Below are 19827 nucleotides of genomic sequence, written 5' to 3'. Positions count from 1 at the left end.
CTGATCTCTCTTCCCAGTTCTCTTGTCCTGGCCCAGTAACGACACTCAGCCTGTGAGCTTGATTTCAGCACTAAATCATTGTAGCAGCAGCTTCAAATCATTATTAAATCTTCATTGCAAATCAATATCTTCATTATTTAGCCTCCTCCCTTCCCCATCCTGGATCCGCCCCTGCTAGGAGGCTGCAAATAAATAGGTCCCGTTCTTGTGCCCTTAAACCCGGTTTGATCCGTTTCTTTTTTTTATCCGGAATAGTGTTTTTCTCTCACAAATTCCTCTAAATCATCCAAATTCCTCCAAAACCATACCATCCGAACGGAGCCATAGGCTCTATTAGCATAGGCATTTCAGTGAGTATAGTTTACCGTACCATGCGTGGGTATGAACAAGCAATGTCAACGAGTTAAAAAAATTGTACCCGAACTGAGCCAAACCTAGACACCTCCAATTTATAATTATGCAAGGCTAGCCAAGTCACAATATGCGCTATATTACTTAAATACACTAAGGTCTACATATTAATCTATGCTAAGGTGAGCTCTGCATGCAGTAAAATATATAGTCTATCACCTTTTCTCTAAAATGGATGGCAAATGTAAAAAGAACGTGTGGGGGTTAAATATTATTTTTTTTATTTATGGCACCCGGTGCAAAGAAAAGCAAAAGGTGAAAATAGATTTAAAAAGTGAGCCTAGCTCAATTGGTTGGACGAGGGGTGTGATCCTGCACCCACCACCAGCTTTAAGTTCTCTCTCAGTTTAAATTTAGGTGTCTATTTTTCTTCTTAATTAATAAAAATCCATCTACTCACTCATGTGATATAGTGCATTCTAAGAATTTTAACACAAATTAAGAGGAGACATAAAAGACGCATGTACCCTCATTTTATTTTCTAATCAGATGCTATCATCAACGTGATTAATGGTGATTGGTTGATAAATGGAAAGTATTTAATACAAAATTGGTTTTTGTTCTATAGAATGCATTATATTTGAGGACAAGTTTTAAATACTAAAATGTACTATATTACAGGACGGATGAAGTAATTAGCACATGTTGTAAAGAGTTTCTAAACTAGCACATGTTGTCCAATGTATTGTGCCTTGCTCTCCTCTCTCATCCTTGCACTTCTTGAACCTGCCCTAAAATAATTGGATTTTGTAGCTAACAAATAAATTATTAAGTGATACGTACTCCCTCTGTTCCAAATTATAGTATATTTTGGATTTATTTTAAATCAAACTTATGTAATTCCAATCAATTTTTTAGAAAAAAAAACTATTGACATATATCAGTTTAAATAAATACACTATCGAAGAATTTAGTGAAACAAAATTTATGTTGGTGTATTTTATATAATTTGGTCAAAGTTAGGAAAAAACAACTTAGAAATAATTTAAACTAGATTATAGTTTAGAATGAAAATTGTAATTCCATAAATGCCTCAAAATCCATTCTAAAGGAACTTTCGTGTTGCCTCCTGTTCTAGATAGGACAATTTCGGTGAATACAACTATCTCTATATATTATATGAATCCTGCAACCAAAAGCAAGTTAATGGATAGTGTCACGCCGTCCGTTAGCTCAGCCATTGTATCAGGTGAACACAAGATCTGGTCCGTCCGATGTGTCCATTAGCTCAGCCATTGTATTAGGTGAACACAAGATCTAGTCCGTCCGATGTGGATCGGTTTGGGTCTTCTACTTGCTTTATCATTTATCCGAGCTGTCACAAAGCTTCACGGGCCAAGTGGCGTTGCTTAGAATAGATAAGGAAAAAAAAATAGTACAGCTACTATTTGATAAGCTCAAACGATATCTGGTTTAGACCGAAGAAGGGCAGTTGCCAGGTTACTACTACGACATCGTTTTAACGGGGATGCGCTGAGTGGATGTACTAAAAACTACATTTTTAACAGATAATAAGTGATGAATTATATAGTGATTGTATCGTTTTGTTCACTTACAACAATGCAGAATAGCAAAATGAAAATACAACCATACATTATGCATACAATTGCTAATTTATAGTGACAAAAGCGAGAAAGAAAATGGTGACATGTTTCACTAGATCCTCCAGAACTGAATCCCTAATAACTATTAATTAATCCACATGTCAATACCGATTATTAGGCTCAAAATAAATCTTTTATCTATTTTTTTTACAGCATTGCACCTCTCGGATGCCTTTGTCTCGCCCTCTGCACTTCCATTTCGTTCATCCAGTCAGAAAGCCAGAATATACCTTTCCACAGCAGGTACAGACCAGCAGCAACGATTATTGACAACAAAATAATCAGTAGCACTCTCAGGGCGTAAGTCTTGACTTCCTGCAAAATATAGATACATTATAAGGAGCACGAGTTTCAAAGAAAACAGCAATTTGTGTACATCACAAACCTGGAATTTGGAGATTTTAACTTCTTGTCCACGGTCACGCCGCTTCCTGCGTTTGGGCACATTTACAACTTCCACAGCAGGGCTCTGATTGTTTGAAAGCACGGGAAATGAGCACAACAAAAGCTTGGATGTCCAAAACATTTCCAAAGAACAGAGCATACTAATTTTTGTATTAATATTAAAAAATGGTAAGACTCAGTACCTTGTTCTCCTGACTTTTCCGGAGATGCAACTCTGAGTCTAGAGCCTTCAGCTTCTTCTTGCAGTCTTCACCGCAGGCAAGTAAGCCAACTCCAAACTGACTTTTAGGTACTTCTTTTGGATTACGACCAGACTCGCGGTATTCCTTGAGGACATCTTGACATAGCCACTCCTGTTTCAGAGTGCTGCATGCACAACGAGTGTTGACCTTAATAGATAAAGCATACAGTTAGTATAGTATAAATAAGTATGATTAACAGAATATAATTAAATCACAAATTCAAATTGTAAACAAACTTTCTATTAAGCAAAATACATATTCTCACTATACTACAGTTACAGCAGAAAGCTTGGTAACATCACAGATCAAGCATTGGTGTACCACTTCAACATTATTAGTTATTCACTTATTCTACAGTCTAAATGCCTGAGTACGTATGTCAGAGAGGACGAAAGCCTCAGACCATACCTTTTTCATGCACTGATCAACCGATGGGCATATACCAGGGTGACATACTTCTGAGCACAGATGGGGGCAATTTGGTAGTTTTCTGTACAAAAAACATGTTCAAATGCTTGATAAAATCAATTAAATGGAAATTTGTGATCGAATTTAGTAACAACAGAGAAGTTGCACCAATTTCAATACAAAACAGTTAGGAGCCAAACTGACCTATGACATGGGCCACCACACGTCCTGACTTTAATCTGTTCCTTTGCATTTAAGTTGTTAAAATACACACACTCAAAAGCATGCACCATAGCACCACAATGGCATGGTCTTTTAACAAGGACTTTACAAGATGGACAATCACTCAGATGGCATGGCAAAGGGCAAGGATGTGAACAAGGAGGCTCCCTAACCTGAAATAAATATTAGTCAATATCCTGCACCAAGCTTAAAATTATATGAAACCGCGGCAGCTTCTTCATATTAAGCTTTGTAAAACAAACTAAACAAAAGTTCTAGGAAAGGAAAAGAGAGTATCTAACCCTTTGACAAGGAAGATTGCATTGTTCACAAGGCTCAGCAAGTGCGTTCGCTTTACTGATAGATGCTATACGATCTCCTTCAGGTTGATTCAATGGGACTTCTAACACATGGCAAGATTTTGTACAATAATGGTTGCCACAGAGGAGAGGATTCCCACATAAATTTTCACAGGGAAAAGGCCTCCATTTGCAACAAGGCATCTACAAGAAGTGGAAATGAAGTAGTATATGTTTTCTGTAGTCAGATTTTTGCACATGCCACACATGGGAGAGAGAAGCCACGTGGTAACAAATAGACCAAAAGATTGTGTTGTTCCCAAAAACTTACAGCGCGTTCTTGGCCAAGATGCTGCCCAAAGCATGGCACCAAAACCACCTCTTTGCATGGTGGGCATGGTGTCCCGGGTGTACATTCTATGTGCTTTCCCATTTTCTTTTTTGTCGGTTTCAGTGTGAACTCGGGGTTTGGAGGAGAAATAGGGCCATGACACCTGGATAGTGTATGAAGATTGTTAAGATAACAGAGGTGGTAATCCTTGATAGACAGCCAAGTGCAAACAAGATTTAATTACACATTTCTTGTAGTTCTAATACAAACCTTTCTTTACACGTGTGGCCACAAGAAAGTTCTTCCCCGCAGGTCAGCTTGCAAGGTGGGCAGGCTCCATAGTGGCATTTGTGGGGCTAAGGAAAGGAATTAAATATCACATAAATTCTGAGAATCCATTTGTAACAGCAAAAGCAATTGAACCTACCAGGATAGCTTCCTTACAAACAGAGCCAAACAACTCAAATATGGATTAAAGTAAAACTATGTATAACATGAATTCAAATGCATATATATTGTAATTATACACAGAAAAATATTGAGATCTACCCAACGACAGGAAAAGAAGACATAGCAGATTACCCGGCATTCAAGCTTGTGTCGGCAAAGGCGAGGTATACTGCATTTCTTTGAGCATTTGGGTGGTTTCTGGTTCTTCTCAGTCCCACAAGGAACCTGCAATAGGTTTATGCATATTAATCTTGGTAATTAAAACTTAGCAACAACGGTAAAACTATTCAACAAACTATACAGAAGCTGAGCCAGGAGACACTTTTATAATTTTATTCTTTTTTCTTCTTATGATGAGCAAGTATCTTGTGTGCATGATGGACCAAGAAATAAATTTTATTTAGCTGAAAAGAACCTGTCTAATGAAGCATACAGCAGGAAACATAACTTATACAAGGAAACAAAAAACAGAACTGAGAGTCTACCGAATTCCACCTCAAAACATGTTTTCCCACAGGCGCAAGAAATGGTCTTCATCAGAGGACAAGGTGAACAAACACCTCTGCCAAACAACAGGAGATATGTTAAAGAAGAACCTTGAAAACTTGGGCATTAAGACGCAAAATCCAAAGACAAATGTAACAATCTCATGTATCTATTATGCACAACAGTAGGGGACAATCCAAATATTGGCATGTGCTACAAGCATATGCTTCAAAATGTAAACAATACATGGTAATCCAATGTGTATGTTTGATTTGGAGTTCAGACAGTACCTGTGGCATGGTGAGAGGCATTTATGGTTGCCACATCTGAGCTTCCTATCACAAGTCTACAAAAAGATATATCTATCTTTTAGCTCTTGAAAAGAATCTAATACCAAGGCCAAAAAAAAAGAAAAAAAATGCACCTCAGAGCAGGGTGGGCAATCCCCAGCACAGCAACGTCGTTTACAAGCATGGCGGCCACAGTTTCTCGAACGTTGACATTTTCTTTCACACGTCAATTCTTGGTAGCACGGCACCTGATGCAGACATGCAATGCATCACATGAGCATGAAGGATTAAGAACTTGCATCCTGCTAACTAATAGCATAGAAGTATACATATGCAGCTACAGCGCTCAATGTTAGACTAAGGATGTTTGCACGACCTACTCGCCAAAACTCGGGGAATAAAAAATGAGGAAGCACTACTTGTTGCTGTGTCAGGTCATATTTGCATATTATAAGGGTAAAAAGCTCAACAATACAAACTAATCTAAAGCACAGAGGCCTCCAGACATCAAATATAGGTCCATTGATCTTAAAGAAGTATGTAAGCTATATACAAGATTCCAAAGCATTGTCTCTTGATGTACGCATTATGAGAATTAATTGCTAATAGTGTCTCTAAGTTGAATTTAGACAACCAGATAATTCCTCTGTTCGATTTATCCACTTACATGGATTGATCCATCACAAATGTACTAGATAATACTGTACCTCCTTCTTCAGACCCCCACAACGGCAGGCCTTTGTGATCACAAGACGGCAAGTCTCATCACATGGACCACGATGGCACCGCTCTGGGCACCTGTGTCGTCCACACCCAAGCACCTTCTCACATGTCGATCCACATGTGGCAGCCTCTGCATCACACTCCAACCTTGGATAATCCTTCTTCCCACACGGGCAAGTGCGACGACCTCGGAGTGGGCATTCCCCACACTTGCCCCCATGGCACCCCCTCTCACACCTATGCTTCCCGCAATCTAACATCCCACCACACTCCCTCTTGCACTGGAAAATCCTTTCAAAGCACAATTTCTCCTCCATTGTCTCTCCACACTCACATTTGTGACTCCCCCGAACTGCACACTGCGGGCAGGGGCCATCATGGCAATCCACTGGACAGCGGTGGAGTCCACAGCTAAGACGTTTGTTACATTTTCCCCCACAAGAGTAACGCTGATGTGCACAGCGTCGGGGCTCCCGGTGTGCTCCACAGAAGCACCGTGCGTTAGGAACAACGGCTGGGCATGGCGGGCACGGCCCTGGATGGCACAGCAGTAGGCAGGTATGCTCACAGCCAGAGTTGAGACTGGCATCAAGACTGCGGCCACAGACGTCGCCGCAAGAGTGGGGGAGGATCCAGGGGTCCGGAGCCGGGTCTACTGTCTTGGAGCAGAAGCAGACGTAGGAGGAGGGGATCTCGGACTTGGGGTAGGCGAAGCGGCATTTGGGGCATCCCCAGGTTGGGCACGGCACGGCGGCGCCGGATGCTGACTGGTGAGCCCATGACTGGATGCAGGGGAGGTGGAGGATGGCAAAGCAGGAGGAGGAGCATGACCACACTGGGTCGGAGGGGCGGATAGGATCGAAGCAGATCAGGCACGGCGGCGATCGGCGGCGCGCGGCGGAGGAGAGGAAAATGCCAACTTTCGAGAGGTCGGCCCCCTCGCCAGCAATCGAGAGGTAGGCGGAAACAACAGAGGCAGTTGCGGAGTCGGAGGCGGTGAGATCGGCCTCGTCCGCAGAGGAAGACGAGTAAGAGGAGGGGTCGGAATCGGAGATGATGCTAGGGTTCACCGCCGGGGGAGCGGGTGCCGGCGACGGTGAGGGTGCTGGAGGGCGAGGAGTGGATGCGGAAACGTTGGAGGTGCGATTCGGCTTGCGGGAAGAGGATCCGGCAGCAGCGGCGGCGTAGGAGGACGGCATGGCCGGCGGCGTGGTCGTCGACGGAGACGGCGGTGGTGGTGCGCGCGTGAAATGTGAGGAGTGAGTGGCCTTTTGCAGGTAGATCCACGATATTTTCCTTTTGCTTTTTTTATAAAATCGGCGCGGATATTTGTGGGCTCTGAGCACGGAGCCCACAGTGAACCTGGGCCGAGGTAAATTTGTTTTTCCTACTTTATACGTTTTGCGATTGTAACTTAGGCCTTGTTTAGATTGGAAGTTTTTCTACTCTCTTTTCGTCACATCAAATCTTTGGACATATGTATGAAGTATTAAATGTAGATAAAAAAATAACTAATTACACAGTTTGATTGTAAATTACGAGACGAATCTTTTGAGCCTAATTAGACCATTATTGGACAATAATTGTCAAATACAAACAAAAATGTTACAGTGCCAAATACTAATTCCTAACCCTAATCTAAACCAGGCCTTACACGATTTTACACCGAATTTAAGTTTTCAACTAAGAACAGATCCAAATATTCGTAGCGGAACCTATTACCTGAGGGACTAGAGGTTAGGGTTGTGGGCATGTTTTTGTTTGAGCTTTTGTTTGGCAGCTATAATGAATAGGCCAATTCTTCTCAATAAATAAATAAATAAATAGGCCAATTGTTGAGATGGATTTTGAAAAGTTGGAAAGCTAGTTTGCTGATGAAATGAACTAAAAGTTATGAAGCACACTGAAAGCAGCTTTTCTGGCTCTTAATCTGTCGAGAAGCTAAAAATTTGTTATAAAAGCTAATAGCAAAACGCCATCAAACAAAAAACAAAAAACAAAAGCCAAAAAGATAGGTTTTTGAGTCAAAAGCCTAGAAACTGCAGCTCAAACAACAGCCCTTAGCATTGAGCCGACTATGTACGAAGTAAACATGTTTTGAGGAAAAAAATGCCCAAAAACGACATGTGGTGATGATATTTTTACGCTACTCTAGACTCTTGATCAATTTCGGCCTATGCATGGTGGGATTTTTTTTTTGTCAGAGCTAGAACCTGAAGATCATGGTGTGACAGTATTGCATGGACCATACTGTTTTTCAACGTCCACTTCTTTTCTTTATCTAACTATGGGGCTTAGAATGATTCGGCGCATGGTATAGGTTTTTTTTTTATCGAGGCCATTACAATTCTCCAAGCTTTAAGAAACGTCGTTACAATTCGCCTATTTAGAGAACTGCCATTATAATTTCATGTCTCCTCTGTTCATGCCATTTTCTACACCTTTTGCGTATATGGATCCACTGGCAGACGCGTATGCGTACAAGAACGTCTACTCGCGTTAAGTCTCTGCCTCCTCCGTTAGACTGAGGCCACACCGCCATCGCTCTCTGTTTCTCCCGTCCCCGTTCCCCTTCTTCCCTCTGCGACGATTGAAGGCGGCGGCACCTCGGCCTTGGGCCGCATCCAGGACACCAACGGGCAAACGCAGGACAGCGCGACAAACCACCTCCCGCAACGCGGTGAGCAGCGTGGCCAGCGGTGCTCGCGAGCTGCGGCAATGGCGAGCGCGCGGTGCACTGCGGCAATAGCGAGAGCACGACGGGCTGCGGGTCGACGAGCACAGCCTGTGCAGCCAGCAGCACGACTGCCGACACAACGCGGGAGGCCGCGTGCGAGATGGAAGCAGGTGGGAGGTCGGAGGCCACATGCAAGATGGACGAACGTGGCCGTCGGACTCGCTGACGGACGCCAAGTGCGTCCTCCAATCGTCCCTGGCGGCGCGACCCAGTATACGGCCCCACTTATTGGTCATGTGGCGCTCCCCGAGGTGGTCGCCATGGCAAAGCTCGCGCATGGAGCGGCAGACGGTGGCCATGCTCCGCAGCTCCGCCGGCGGGGGAGCGAGCTGCCGCTGCCGTAGCTCACTAGCATCGTCGGCTACACTGCTTGTCGCGTCCCTACAGGAGCCGTCTGCCAAAGGTGCTCGCCCCATGGCCTACGCGCTCGCCCCAACCTCGCCACATCCGCCGGCATGAACTCACCGCCGCCATTGAGCCACCGGACGGAACTCACGCACGAGCCACCGCTCGGGATGGAACTCGAGGCCACGCTCCAACGGGTCGCAGGTGACGCGTACGTGAGAGTCGACCGCATCGCCATCGCCGAGGGTGCGCTTTTGAGTTGCGCAGCATGGCCATAGGGGAGGAGGAGGTCATGGCAGAGGGCGTCTTCTTTGCCTGGACGTGGCGAGAAGGCCGACGACAAGGCATAGGGCCCACACGCCCATCTCCATCTCTCACCTCACCATCTCCATCTCAACCTGCTGCCATACATCCACGTTGCTCTGTGAGCCCGTCGTGCGGCGCCTCTTCCCCAACGGCTTCACGCCTAAGCTCGATGCGGACCTCGAGGTCTTCATCTCAGCGCGCGTGTGGGAGACGGTCGTGTACACCCGCATCGTCTCCATGGCCATGAAGAACTACAAGGAGCTCTTCCTCATGCATGATGCCGACTGCTTGAACGTCTACGTCGCCGATGTCAAGTCTAGGAAGAAGTGGATTGCCACGGGCACACTGCTCCAGCACGAGAATGGCGACGGCGTGGCTGACCTATAGTGGCAGCAAATGGTCACAACATGCGCGTGCTTGGCAAGCTGAGCAACTACGTCGCCATGTGTTCAGGAGCATGTTCGGCCTACCCATGGACGTGTGCATGGCCCTGGGCGTTTGGAGATCCTAACGCTACCAGTGAGCACGCAGTCTTCGATCTTGGGGTGCCGGTTACCGGTGGTGCCACCAAGCGTCACGTGGTGGAGGATGGAGATGTTGTTGCCCACGACGGCTATCTCCCCGATGCCAACGCCCGTGGCGTGGTCAAGTAGGATCCCCTTGCCGATGGTGGCATTCGAGTGGATGTCCGACGGCGAAGACATGGGACTAGAGCGCTAGCGCCAGCGCGTGGTGGCTCTACGTGTAGAGCACATGTGTGACGCAGTGCACCTGCATGGTGACCCAAGCGAGCACGTGGGGTATGGTGAGGAGCGCATGGGGCCGGCGAGCGCGAGGGCCAGCGGCAATGGCTACGACCGCGTCGGCATCACCACATCTACATGAAGGCCAGCTGAAAGCTCTAGTTTGGTTTTGGTGAATTGATGAAACCCTATGTGCTAACCTAGTTTATCAAAGTGATTATGAGATAGGTAGCACTACTCCAAGTGGTGAAGCAAATGAAGATCATAACATGATGATGGTGTTGCCATGGTGATGATCAAGTGCTTGGACTTGGAAAAGAAGAAAGAAAAAAAGGCTTAAGGCAAAGGTATAAATGGTAGGAGCCTTTTTGTTTCGGTGATCAAGACACCTAGCGAGTGTGATCACATCTAGGTTTGATAGCTGTACTATTAAGAGGAGTGAAACTCGTATCGAAATGCGGTTATCAAAGTGCCACTAGATGCTCTAACTCATTGCATTTGCATTTAGGATCTAGTGGAGTGCTAACACCCTAGAAAATGTTTGTGAAAATATGCTAACACATGTGGACAAGGTGATACACTTGGTGGTTGGCACATTTGAGCAAGGGTGAAAAAGATAGAGTTGAAAAGGAGTTAGTCGCGCTGGTCACAGAGTGACCGGACGCGTCCGGTATGTGGCTTAGAACTAAACTATAGAAAGCGACTAGACGTGTCTGGTCGCCACACAGGATACATCCGGTGTGAATCAGCAAAGTCAATGTTCGGTATAACAATTGATTGGACGCTAGGAGCGTCCGGTCCGAAGTGATCGGACACGTTTGGTCGGACTTGGGAGCTTACTGGACTCGACCAGACATTGTGTCTCCTGAGTCCAGTCCGGAGTGATCGGACACATCCGGTCAACCCTGGGTACTCTCTGGACTTGACCAAACGCTATAGCTTAGCGTCCGATCATTTCTAACTCAGTGTCCGGTCAGAGCGTCCGATCGCTAGTGAGTGTGGGCAACAACAGCTACATTGGTTTGAACTGGACACATAGCGGTCATGGAGCGACTGGACGTGTCCAGTTGACCTACTGGACATGACTAGTATTCATGACCGGTGCACACGAGCCGTGCGTCCGATCGATGTGCAGTCAGCCCAATAATTGAGCCAACGACTCTATTTCGTGGGGGCTTCTATTTAAGCCCCATGGTTGGCTCAAGCTCAGGCTCTTGGCCATTTTGCATTGATATAGTAACCTTGTGAGCTTAGCCAAAGCCCTCCCACTCATCTCCATCATAGATTCAACATCTTTGTGAGATTTTGAATGAATCCAAGTGCATTGCTTAAGTGTTTGCATCTAGAGACACTTGGTGTTCGTGTTTTGCTGTGGGATTCACTTGTTACTCTTGGTGGTTGCCGCCACTTAGATGGCTTGGAGCAGCGAGGATCATCGAGCGGAGGTTGGTGATTGTCTCTGGCTCCGATCGTGGTGATTGTGAAGGGTTCTTGACCTTTCTCCGGCGGAGAGTCAAAAGGTACTCTAGTGAATTGCTCATGGCTTGTGTGATCCTCATCTTATGTTGGTTGTGCGACACCCTATTGAGGGTTTGGCGTGTGATGCTAATTAGCGCATAAACCTCCAAGTGAGTAAATCGCCATAATGAGGACTAGCTTGCTGACAAGCAAGTGAACCTCGGTAAAAATCATTATGTCATCATTTGATTCCGAGGTGATTGGTCTTCATTGATATTCATTCTTGTGATTGATTAGTTCACTCCTCGACATGGTGGTATAACTATATAGCTCTCTCTCGTTACAATACCACAAACTAGTTGTCAAGCTCTTTAGTGTAGCTAGTTGTGAGATCTTGTTAGTTTGGTTAGTGTGGCTCTTTAGTTAGCATTTGAGAGCACACTAACTTAGTGTAGCGACATAGCTATTGTATGGATAGAAACTATATAAACTAGAATTGTGGTAGATGATTTGCAATTTTAGTAGGCTAGCGCAACACTTGCTTCGCCTCATAATTATCTAACCGATTTGATAAGTGTTGTTGTAGAAATTTTTAATAGACTATTCACCCCCCTCTAGCCATTAGGACCTTTTAAGTGGTATCAGAGTTGAGGTCATCGTGATTTAAGGCTTAACAACCTTTGGTGTAAAAATAGCTTAAATCAACAACACCAAGAAGCCACCCTAATTTGATGGCTTAAACCATCCCTTTTAGAAGACTAAAATGACAACTTATATCAAGTCAATCAATAGGAAGGTTTGGAAGGTGGTAGAGACTAAGATTGAGATTGATGATGAAGAGGCTCCCACCACCATCGAAGAAATACTACTCTAAAATAATGACATTGCTCTTAGTGCCATCCATGATGCTTTGGATGAAAGAACATTTGAGCAAATCAAGATTATTGAGAGAGCTCATGAGACATGGAAGAAATTGGAGGAATCATTTGAGGGCACTCAAGCCGTGAATGGTGCAAAGGCATACATTCTCAAGGAGAAGTTTGAAAGCTTCAAGATGAAGGAGGATGAGAGTGTGCCAGAGATGTTCCATAGGCTTCAAGTGTTTGTCAATGATCTCAAAGCACTTAGAGAAGAGGTAAAGGATAAGGACTTCTCCCATAAGTTCTTAAGATGTTTGCCTTTAAGATTTGGCATATTGGTCACTATTCTAGTGAGGAGTGGTTTAGACACCATGACACCAAACCAAGTGTTGGGAGATATAATGACTGATGATACTTATAGAGATGATGATGAGAAGGAAGAAAAGAAGGAGACAAAAGATGAGAAGAAGGATGACAAGAAGAAGAGTGTGGCATTCAAGGCCACATCATCCAAGGGCAAGGCAAAGCAAGATACATCAAATGAAGATGATGGTTCATGGGATAATGATGATGATGATGATGATGAGAAGATGGCTCTCTTTATCAAGAGATTTGGCAAGTTTATGATGAAGAAAGGCTACCATGCTAGAAGGAAGAAATCTTCATCCAAGAACAAGGAAGAGGTAAAAAGGTGCTTTAATTGTGGAAGCAAAGATCATTTTGTTGCTCAATGTCCATACAATAGTGATAAAGATGATGACAAGAAGAACAAGAAGAAGGACAAGAAGGAAAAGAAAGATAAGATGACCTTTAAGAAGAAGAAGGGCGGTTCATACATAGGCACTTGGGATAGTGATGTTTCCTCAAGTGATGATGACAAGACCACCAAAAAGAAGGTGCTTGCAAGCATTGCTATCAATGGGAAGCCTTCTCTCTTCGACACTCCATCATGCTTTATGGCTAAGGCCACTAAGGTACAAATTTATGATGATGGAAGTGATGAGGAACATGATAATAAAAATGAAAATGATAGTGATAGTGATGATGATGAACCTACTAAGGATGAACTATTTAACATGCTAGAAGATGCTAAAGAACACTTTGATATTAAGAGAAGGGAATACAAAAGTTTGCATAAGGAACTAAAAGCCCTTAAGGAAGCTTTTGATGAGTTCAATGCATCTCATGAGAGGCTAGAGGAAGCCCATAAGAAACTTGGCAAGGTTCACAAAAAGCTTGAAAAGGCTCATTTCTCTATGCTTGATGAGCAAAATAAAAAGAAGCATGTTGAGACTTGCAATATAGGCTTAACTTGTGATATAATTGATGAATCATTATCTATGCCTATCATTGTTGCTCCCGCTAACCCTTCTTGTAGTATTTCTACTTCCATCTCATCTAGTAGTGATGGTCTCACTTATGATGCCTCACTAATGGTTGAGAATGAAAACCTCAAGAATGAGGTCAATAAGCTCACTCACACCTTGTCTAAGGCCTATGGTGGTGAGGACCACTTGCTTATGTGCTTGGGTAGCCAAAGAGCTTCTCTCCATAAAGAGGGATTAGGCTATACCCCAAGAAAGGTAAGGCGGCCTTTGCTCCTTACAAGACTAGTTTTGTGAAGAACAATTATCGGTTTTGCACTAGTTGCAAGCAAGTTGGTCATGTAGAGCAAAAGTGCATGAACAAGAAGTCACAAGCTAATGTATCCTCCATTAAGATTAATTCTTTCTATGTGCTGACTAAGGATATAAATAGTGTGAAGGCTAAGTTCATTGGTGCACCATGGATGGGATCAAAGAAGAAAGCCATTTGGATACCAAAGAGCTTAGTGACTAACATTAAAGGACCCAAGCAAGTTTGGGTACCTAAAAAGAATTGATCTTCTTTTGTAGGTCAATTATAAAGTCAGAGGAAGGCATTGGGTTTTTGATAGTGGGTGCACTTAACACATGACCGGTGATGCAAGAATATTTGACTCAATCAATACCAATGGCAATAATAGTTCTGATAGTATCACATTTTGTGACAATGGCAAAGGCAAGGTCAAGGGACTTGATAAGATTACAATATCTAATGACATGAGCATTTCTAATGTGTTGCTAGTAGAGAGCTTGAACTTCAATTTGCTATCTGTGGCTCAACTGTGTGATCTTGGATTCAAATGCATATTTGGGGTAGATGATATAGAGATCATAAGTGTAGATGGCTCTAATTTGACCTTCAAAGGCTTTAGATATGAGAATCTATACTTGGTTGATTTTAATGCCAGTGAAGCTAAATTATCTATATGTTTGTTCACTAAGTCTAGCATGGATTGGTTATGGCATAGAAGGTTTGGTCATGTTGGAATAAAACAATTGAATAGATTGGTTAAGTATGACTTGGTTAGAGGCTTGAAAGATGTGTTTGAAAAAGATAAGCTTTGTAGCTCTTGTCAAGCCAGAAAATAAGTTGGAATCACCCATCCTAAGAAAAACATGATGAGCACTAGTAAAGCATTTGAGCTATTGCATATAGATTTATTTGGGCCAACTCAATACACTAGCATTGGTGAAAACAAATATAGCTTTGTGATAGTGAATGATTACACTAGATACACATGGGTATTCTTTCTAGTGGATAAAAGTGATATGTTTGTAACATTCAAATCTTTTGTCAAGGGCATTAACAATGAGTTTGAAACAACCCTAAAGAGAGTTAGAAGTGATAATGGTAGTGAGTTCAAGAACACTAGAATTGATGAGTTGTGTGATAAATTTGGAATTGGACATCAATTCTCGACCAAGTATACTCCATAATCAAATGGCCTTGTTGAGAGGAAGAATAGAACACTTATTGATATGGCAAGGTCTATGCTTAGTAAGTACAATGTGAGTCAATCTTTTTAGGCCAAAGCTATCAACATGGCTTGCTATTGTAGCAACCGCCTCTATTGTCAACCATTGAAAGATGACAAATATGGCCTAAAACTTGTACACCATATGAGCTCATGAATCATAGAAAGCTCAACATTACATATTTTCGGGTCTTTAGTTGCAAATGCTATATCTTAAAGAAAAGCTCTAGATTAGACAAGTTTGATAAGAAATGTGATGAAGGATTCCTACTTGATACTCAACCACTAGCAAAGCATATAGAGTTTGGAATTTAGAAAGTGGTACTCTTGAGAAGTTTACGATGTTGAATTTGATGAAACCAAGGGTTCACAAGAAGAGAATGAGAACTTAGAAGATGTTAGAGATATTCAACTTTCAAATGCCATGAAGAATATGGACGTTGGTGAATTGAGGCCTAGGCAAGTGAATGATGATAAAAATGATCAAGTGCAAGTGCTCTCTAACTCAAATGTGTAAGATGATACAAATCAAGCTAGTACAAGTGACTCTCATGATAATGAACAAGATCAAGTGGCTAGTGAATCATCTCAAACCAATGATCAAGCAAGTGCAAGTAATCAAGTTCCAATACTCCAATCAACAAATTTTGCAAGAGATCATCCATTGGACACTATCATTGATGATATTTCTAGAGGTGTACAAACAAGATCAAGATTGGCTTCATTTTATGAGTACTTCTTATTTGTGTCATCCATTGAACCAAAGAAGATAGATAAAGCATTGAAGGATATTGATTGGGTGAATGCTATGCATGAGGAATTGAATAACTTCATAAGAAATCATGTATGAGAATTAGTAGAGAGACCAAAATGACACAATGTGATTGGAACCAAATGGATCTTTAGAAACAAGCAAGATCAAGATAGGATAGTAGTAAGGAACAAAGCAAGATTAGTAACATAAGGCTATACACAAGTTGAAGGTCTTGACTTTAGAGAAACATATGCCCCAGTTGCTAGATTGAAAGCAATTAGAATTTTGCTAGCCTATGCTTGTGCCCACAACATCAAACTCTATCAAATGGATGTCAAAAGTGTATTTCTCAATGGTTACATCAATGAAGAAGTATATGTTGAGCAACCTCCTAGTTTTGAAGATGACAAGAAGCCTGACCATATGTACAAGTTGAAGAAAGCTTTGTATGGCTTGAAGTAAGCACCTAGAGCATGGTATAAGAGATTGATGGACTTCCTACTCTCTAAAGCATTCATGATGGATAAGGTTGACGCCACTCTTTGAAAGGTCCTTGTTTGGTTTTGGTAATTGAGTGACAACTTAGGTGGACTAATTGTGTTTATGTGAGATATACAGGTGATTAGTCCACAGGTACATATGTATGAGGAACATATGCCATGGAGGTGAAAATGGCTTGGAGATGTTGCAAAGCTCACATATGTGATGATGAAGGAGTGTACTTTGCACACTTTTGGTACTCAAATTAGAAGATCAAGATCAAACTCAAGATGAAGATAAAGTTTAAGTTCTAGTGACTATTAGAAATCATTTGGTAGAAAAAAAAGAACTTAAATAAGAAGAAAGAAAAGGACTTAAAGAAGGAATCAAGGTTACTCATCAAGTTAAGTCCATCAATTGATCAATTAATCAAGTTATTTCAAGTGAGTGTCAACAATGGTTCTTGGAGAGAGGTCACTTCTCCCTAGTGTAGGGGCTTGCCACCTATATGTAGGTAAACCAAGTGTGGTACTGGAAGGCTAACATAGAAGTGGTGATCCGAGAAACATTTGAGATGCTTAGTTGAAGCAATCAAAAGGGTTGATCAAGAAAAGCAAGCAACACCCAAAAGAGAGCTAGTCATGATATTTCAAGTGGTATTCTCAAATTGATGCTCTCATGCAAGTAAAGATCAAAAGATAAAGTAAGTCAACCACAAACAAAAAAAAGAGCGCTTGATCATAAGTGGTATTCATCTCATATGAGTGAAGAATAGAATTCAACATGGTATCTATTGGTCTTCACCAAGCTTATAATTGAACTTCACATTGCTATTGGAGTAATGAATTGGAATCTATGTGACTATCCTCTATTCCAATATAGCAAAGGTATCATTGTAATGTGCATGATCATTTCATCCCTTACTAGTATGCGGTTAGTGCATATAGTACATGCTTATAGGATCATGCATAACAAATAAAATGTTTAAATTCATAAGCCTACCACTATTGTTTGAATGATTATTTGATCTAGTGGTTAGTACATGAATTTGTTCGTGAGCTAGTGAACCTAAGTACTTGAATCAATTTGGATTGCTAACAAGTAACAAGTACAACATTGGCAAGATAACCCTTGCAAGAGGTGTGAAGAAGCTTGTCATTGGTTCAAACCAAACTTGGAAGCTTAAGCAAATCAATTTAGTTCAAGTTACATAAGAAGCTCATGATAGTGATAAGAGTACAAGCACAAGACAACAATGTAAATGAATATCTAGTTTGTATGTTTCAAATTGTATCTAGACTCAAGTACTTTATCAAGAATCTACAAATAATATCTAGATCAACTCACAAGTGATATCCTATAAGTGGTACTCATGAAAATAGCAAATGTTTAAGAAATGGTCTTTATTGATAAATCAAATAAGTGGTTCTATACTAGAAGATTCTTTCAAATGATATTCACTTCCTACAAGTGGTATCTATACATAGTATCAATCATGCAAGATGATGGTTCCACAAGTGATCCTCAACTTTAAGTGATCATCAAATAAAGAATGCATCCCTCACCTATGAGAGCTTAAGTGAAATAAAATGGATGACCCATATATAGAATGATAAGATACAAGTAGTACAAGTTGCAAATTCTAAATGGTATCTACATGTGGTGTCATTCCAATATTCAAGTAATGTCCATCCAAAATGTAAAATGCAAGTCTCAACCATCTACCCCAATGTGCATACCTTTGCATCAATAAGAAGCACGCTTTTATGGAAATTGATGACAAAGGGGGAGAGATTGTACAAAGATATGAAAGCTTGATTGAATGGGGGAGAGATTATACAATGGGAGAGATGAGATACAAAAGAAATAGAAAGCTTGATTGAATGGGGGAGAGATTGTACAATGGGAGAGACGAGATACAAAAGAAATAGAGGTTGGACATGGAGGGAGCAACATTGAAGAAAAGAGATGGATCAAAATTCTTGGATAAGAGAAGCACACAAGTAGGGAGAGCAAGCTCATGAACTTTGATTGATTGCATTTGATATGTGCATAATCATGTGCTTGCTTGCATTGCATAAGCTTTTAAATTCAATTTGCATGCTTGTGTGGTGTATGCTAGTTGTAGAACTTGGATGATGATTTGATAACTAGCATGCATAGGATGATAGCTAGACACTTGGTATGCTTTTCAAGTAATGCTAGTACCTTGCTTTTAATGTTGATCTCACAAAGTATCTAGTGTTTTATTATCAAGTGATATCTAGCTAACCATAGTGCTAAGGATGAACTTGAAGGTGCAACTCCGATTGGTACACGCTTAAAAGGTTTATTCTATACACCTTAGCATCATTTTGTAGTATTTACTCTCCCACAATTTCAATCTATGCATATGTGCAAGCTTCAAATTAAATACTTTAGCACATATGTAGGGGGAGCTAATACTACCATTTCGGGTTTGTGGTACTTGTCCAAAATCATTTACACATGGTAAAATTGCTTGGGCAAGCAACATGAATCCAAAATAGCTTAATTTATATATCTTTGTAGAGTTGTCATCAATTACCAAAAAGGGGGAGATTGAAAGGTCCTTATTTGGTTTTGATAATTGAGTGACAACTTAGGTAGACTAATTATGTTTATGTGAGATACATAGGTGATTAGTCCACAGGTACATGTGTATGAGCAACATATGCCATGGAGGTGAAAATGGCTTAGAGATGTTGCAAAGCTCACACATGTGATGATGAAGGAGCTTATTGCACATGAGACATGACATTGAGTCATGTGATCAAGGTGGAGAAGATCAAGACAAGACTTGGCTTGATGGACCAGTTGCAAGCGTGAAGGGCAAGTCGAAGGCTTTGGAGTGATGGACCACGTGGCGGTGAAGCTTGAGCAAGACTTGGCGCCGATGGATGATGGCAACAGTGAAGAGCAAGTGAAGTCAAGATCGATGAACCAATATGATCACATGATGATATGAAGTGGATCATATCATTGTTGATCGTGTTGGTGTATGTGTTGCATCGACATTAAAGGAGATGGAATGGAATGCGCAAGGCAAAGGTATAACCTAGGGCATTTCATTTCACCGGTCATAGGTGTGTAGAGAAGTTTATGACTGGGTTTATGATAGATGGTTGTACTATCAAGAGGGGCAAACTTATTTGCATATCGGTCATCTAGTGCCACTCGAGTGATCTAACTTTGCATCGTCGCTAGGATCGAGTGGCATGGCAAGTTGAGTGGCTAACATCCTTTGGGAAATAATTGTGAAAAGCTAACACACATACACATGGCGGTGTACACTTGGTGATGTTGGTACATTTACAAAGGAGGTGGTGTTTGTAGGGGTGAGATGGGTTTGGGTCCCTCTCTCCCTCTCTCGCAAGCTCGGCGGGATTAGGCGCTTTCGGGAAAATGGAATGTCT

The 19827-nt window shown here is 42.0% G+C and overlaps 1 protein-coding gene across 2 annotated transcripts; it reads right to left on the bottom strand.

Moving 5' to 3' along the window:
• Positions 1 to 1909: 1909 nt before the first annotated feature.
• LOC136461723 (NF-X1-type zinc finger protein NFXL2-like) lies at positions 1910 to 7165 on the bottom strand. Of its 2 annotated transcripts, XM_066461029.1 has the most exons (13): positions 5856 to 7165; positions 5283 to 5396; positions 5149 to 5204; positions 4868 to 4934; positions 4505 to 4597; positions 4193 to 4278; positions 3923 to 4085; positions 3595 to 3795; positions 3275 to 3465; positions 3071 to 3152; positions 2603 to 2809; positions 2401 to 2484; positions 1910 to 2330 (listed from the first exon to the last, which is right to left on the bottom strand). In XM_066461029.1, exons 1-13 carry the CDS (start codon positions 7068 to 7070, stop codon positions 2163 to 2165), a joined length of 2727 nt encoding a protein of 908 aa, XP_066317126.1. In that variant the 5' UTR covers positions 7071 to 7165; the 3' UTR covers positions 1910 to 2162. The 2 variants fall into 2 exon arrangements, 1 of the variants encoding a protein (XP_066317126.1); XR_010760442.1 differs by lacking the exon at positions 1910 to 2330 and having other exon boundaries at positions 2603 to 2786.
• Positions 7166 to 19827: the final 12662 nt, after the last annotated feature.

Source organism: Miscanthus floridulus, chromosome 6 (assembly GCF_019320115.1).
Source record: "Miscanthus floridulus cultivar M001 chromosome 6, ASM1932011v1, whole genome shotgun sequence".
In the NCBI taxonomy this organism is placed as follows: Eukaryota; Viridiplantae; Streptophyta; class Magnoliopsida; order Poales; family Poaceae; genus Miscanthus; species Miscanthus floridulus.
This window is presented reverse-complemented; position numbering and strand designations above follow the sequence as displayed.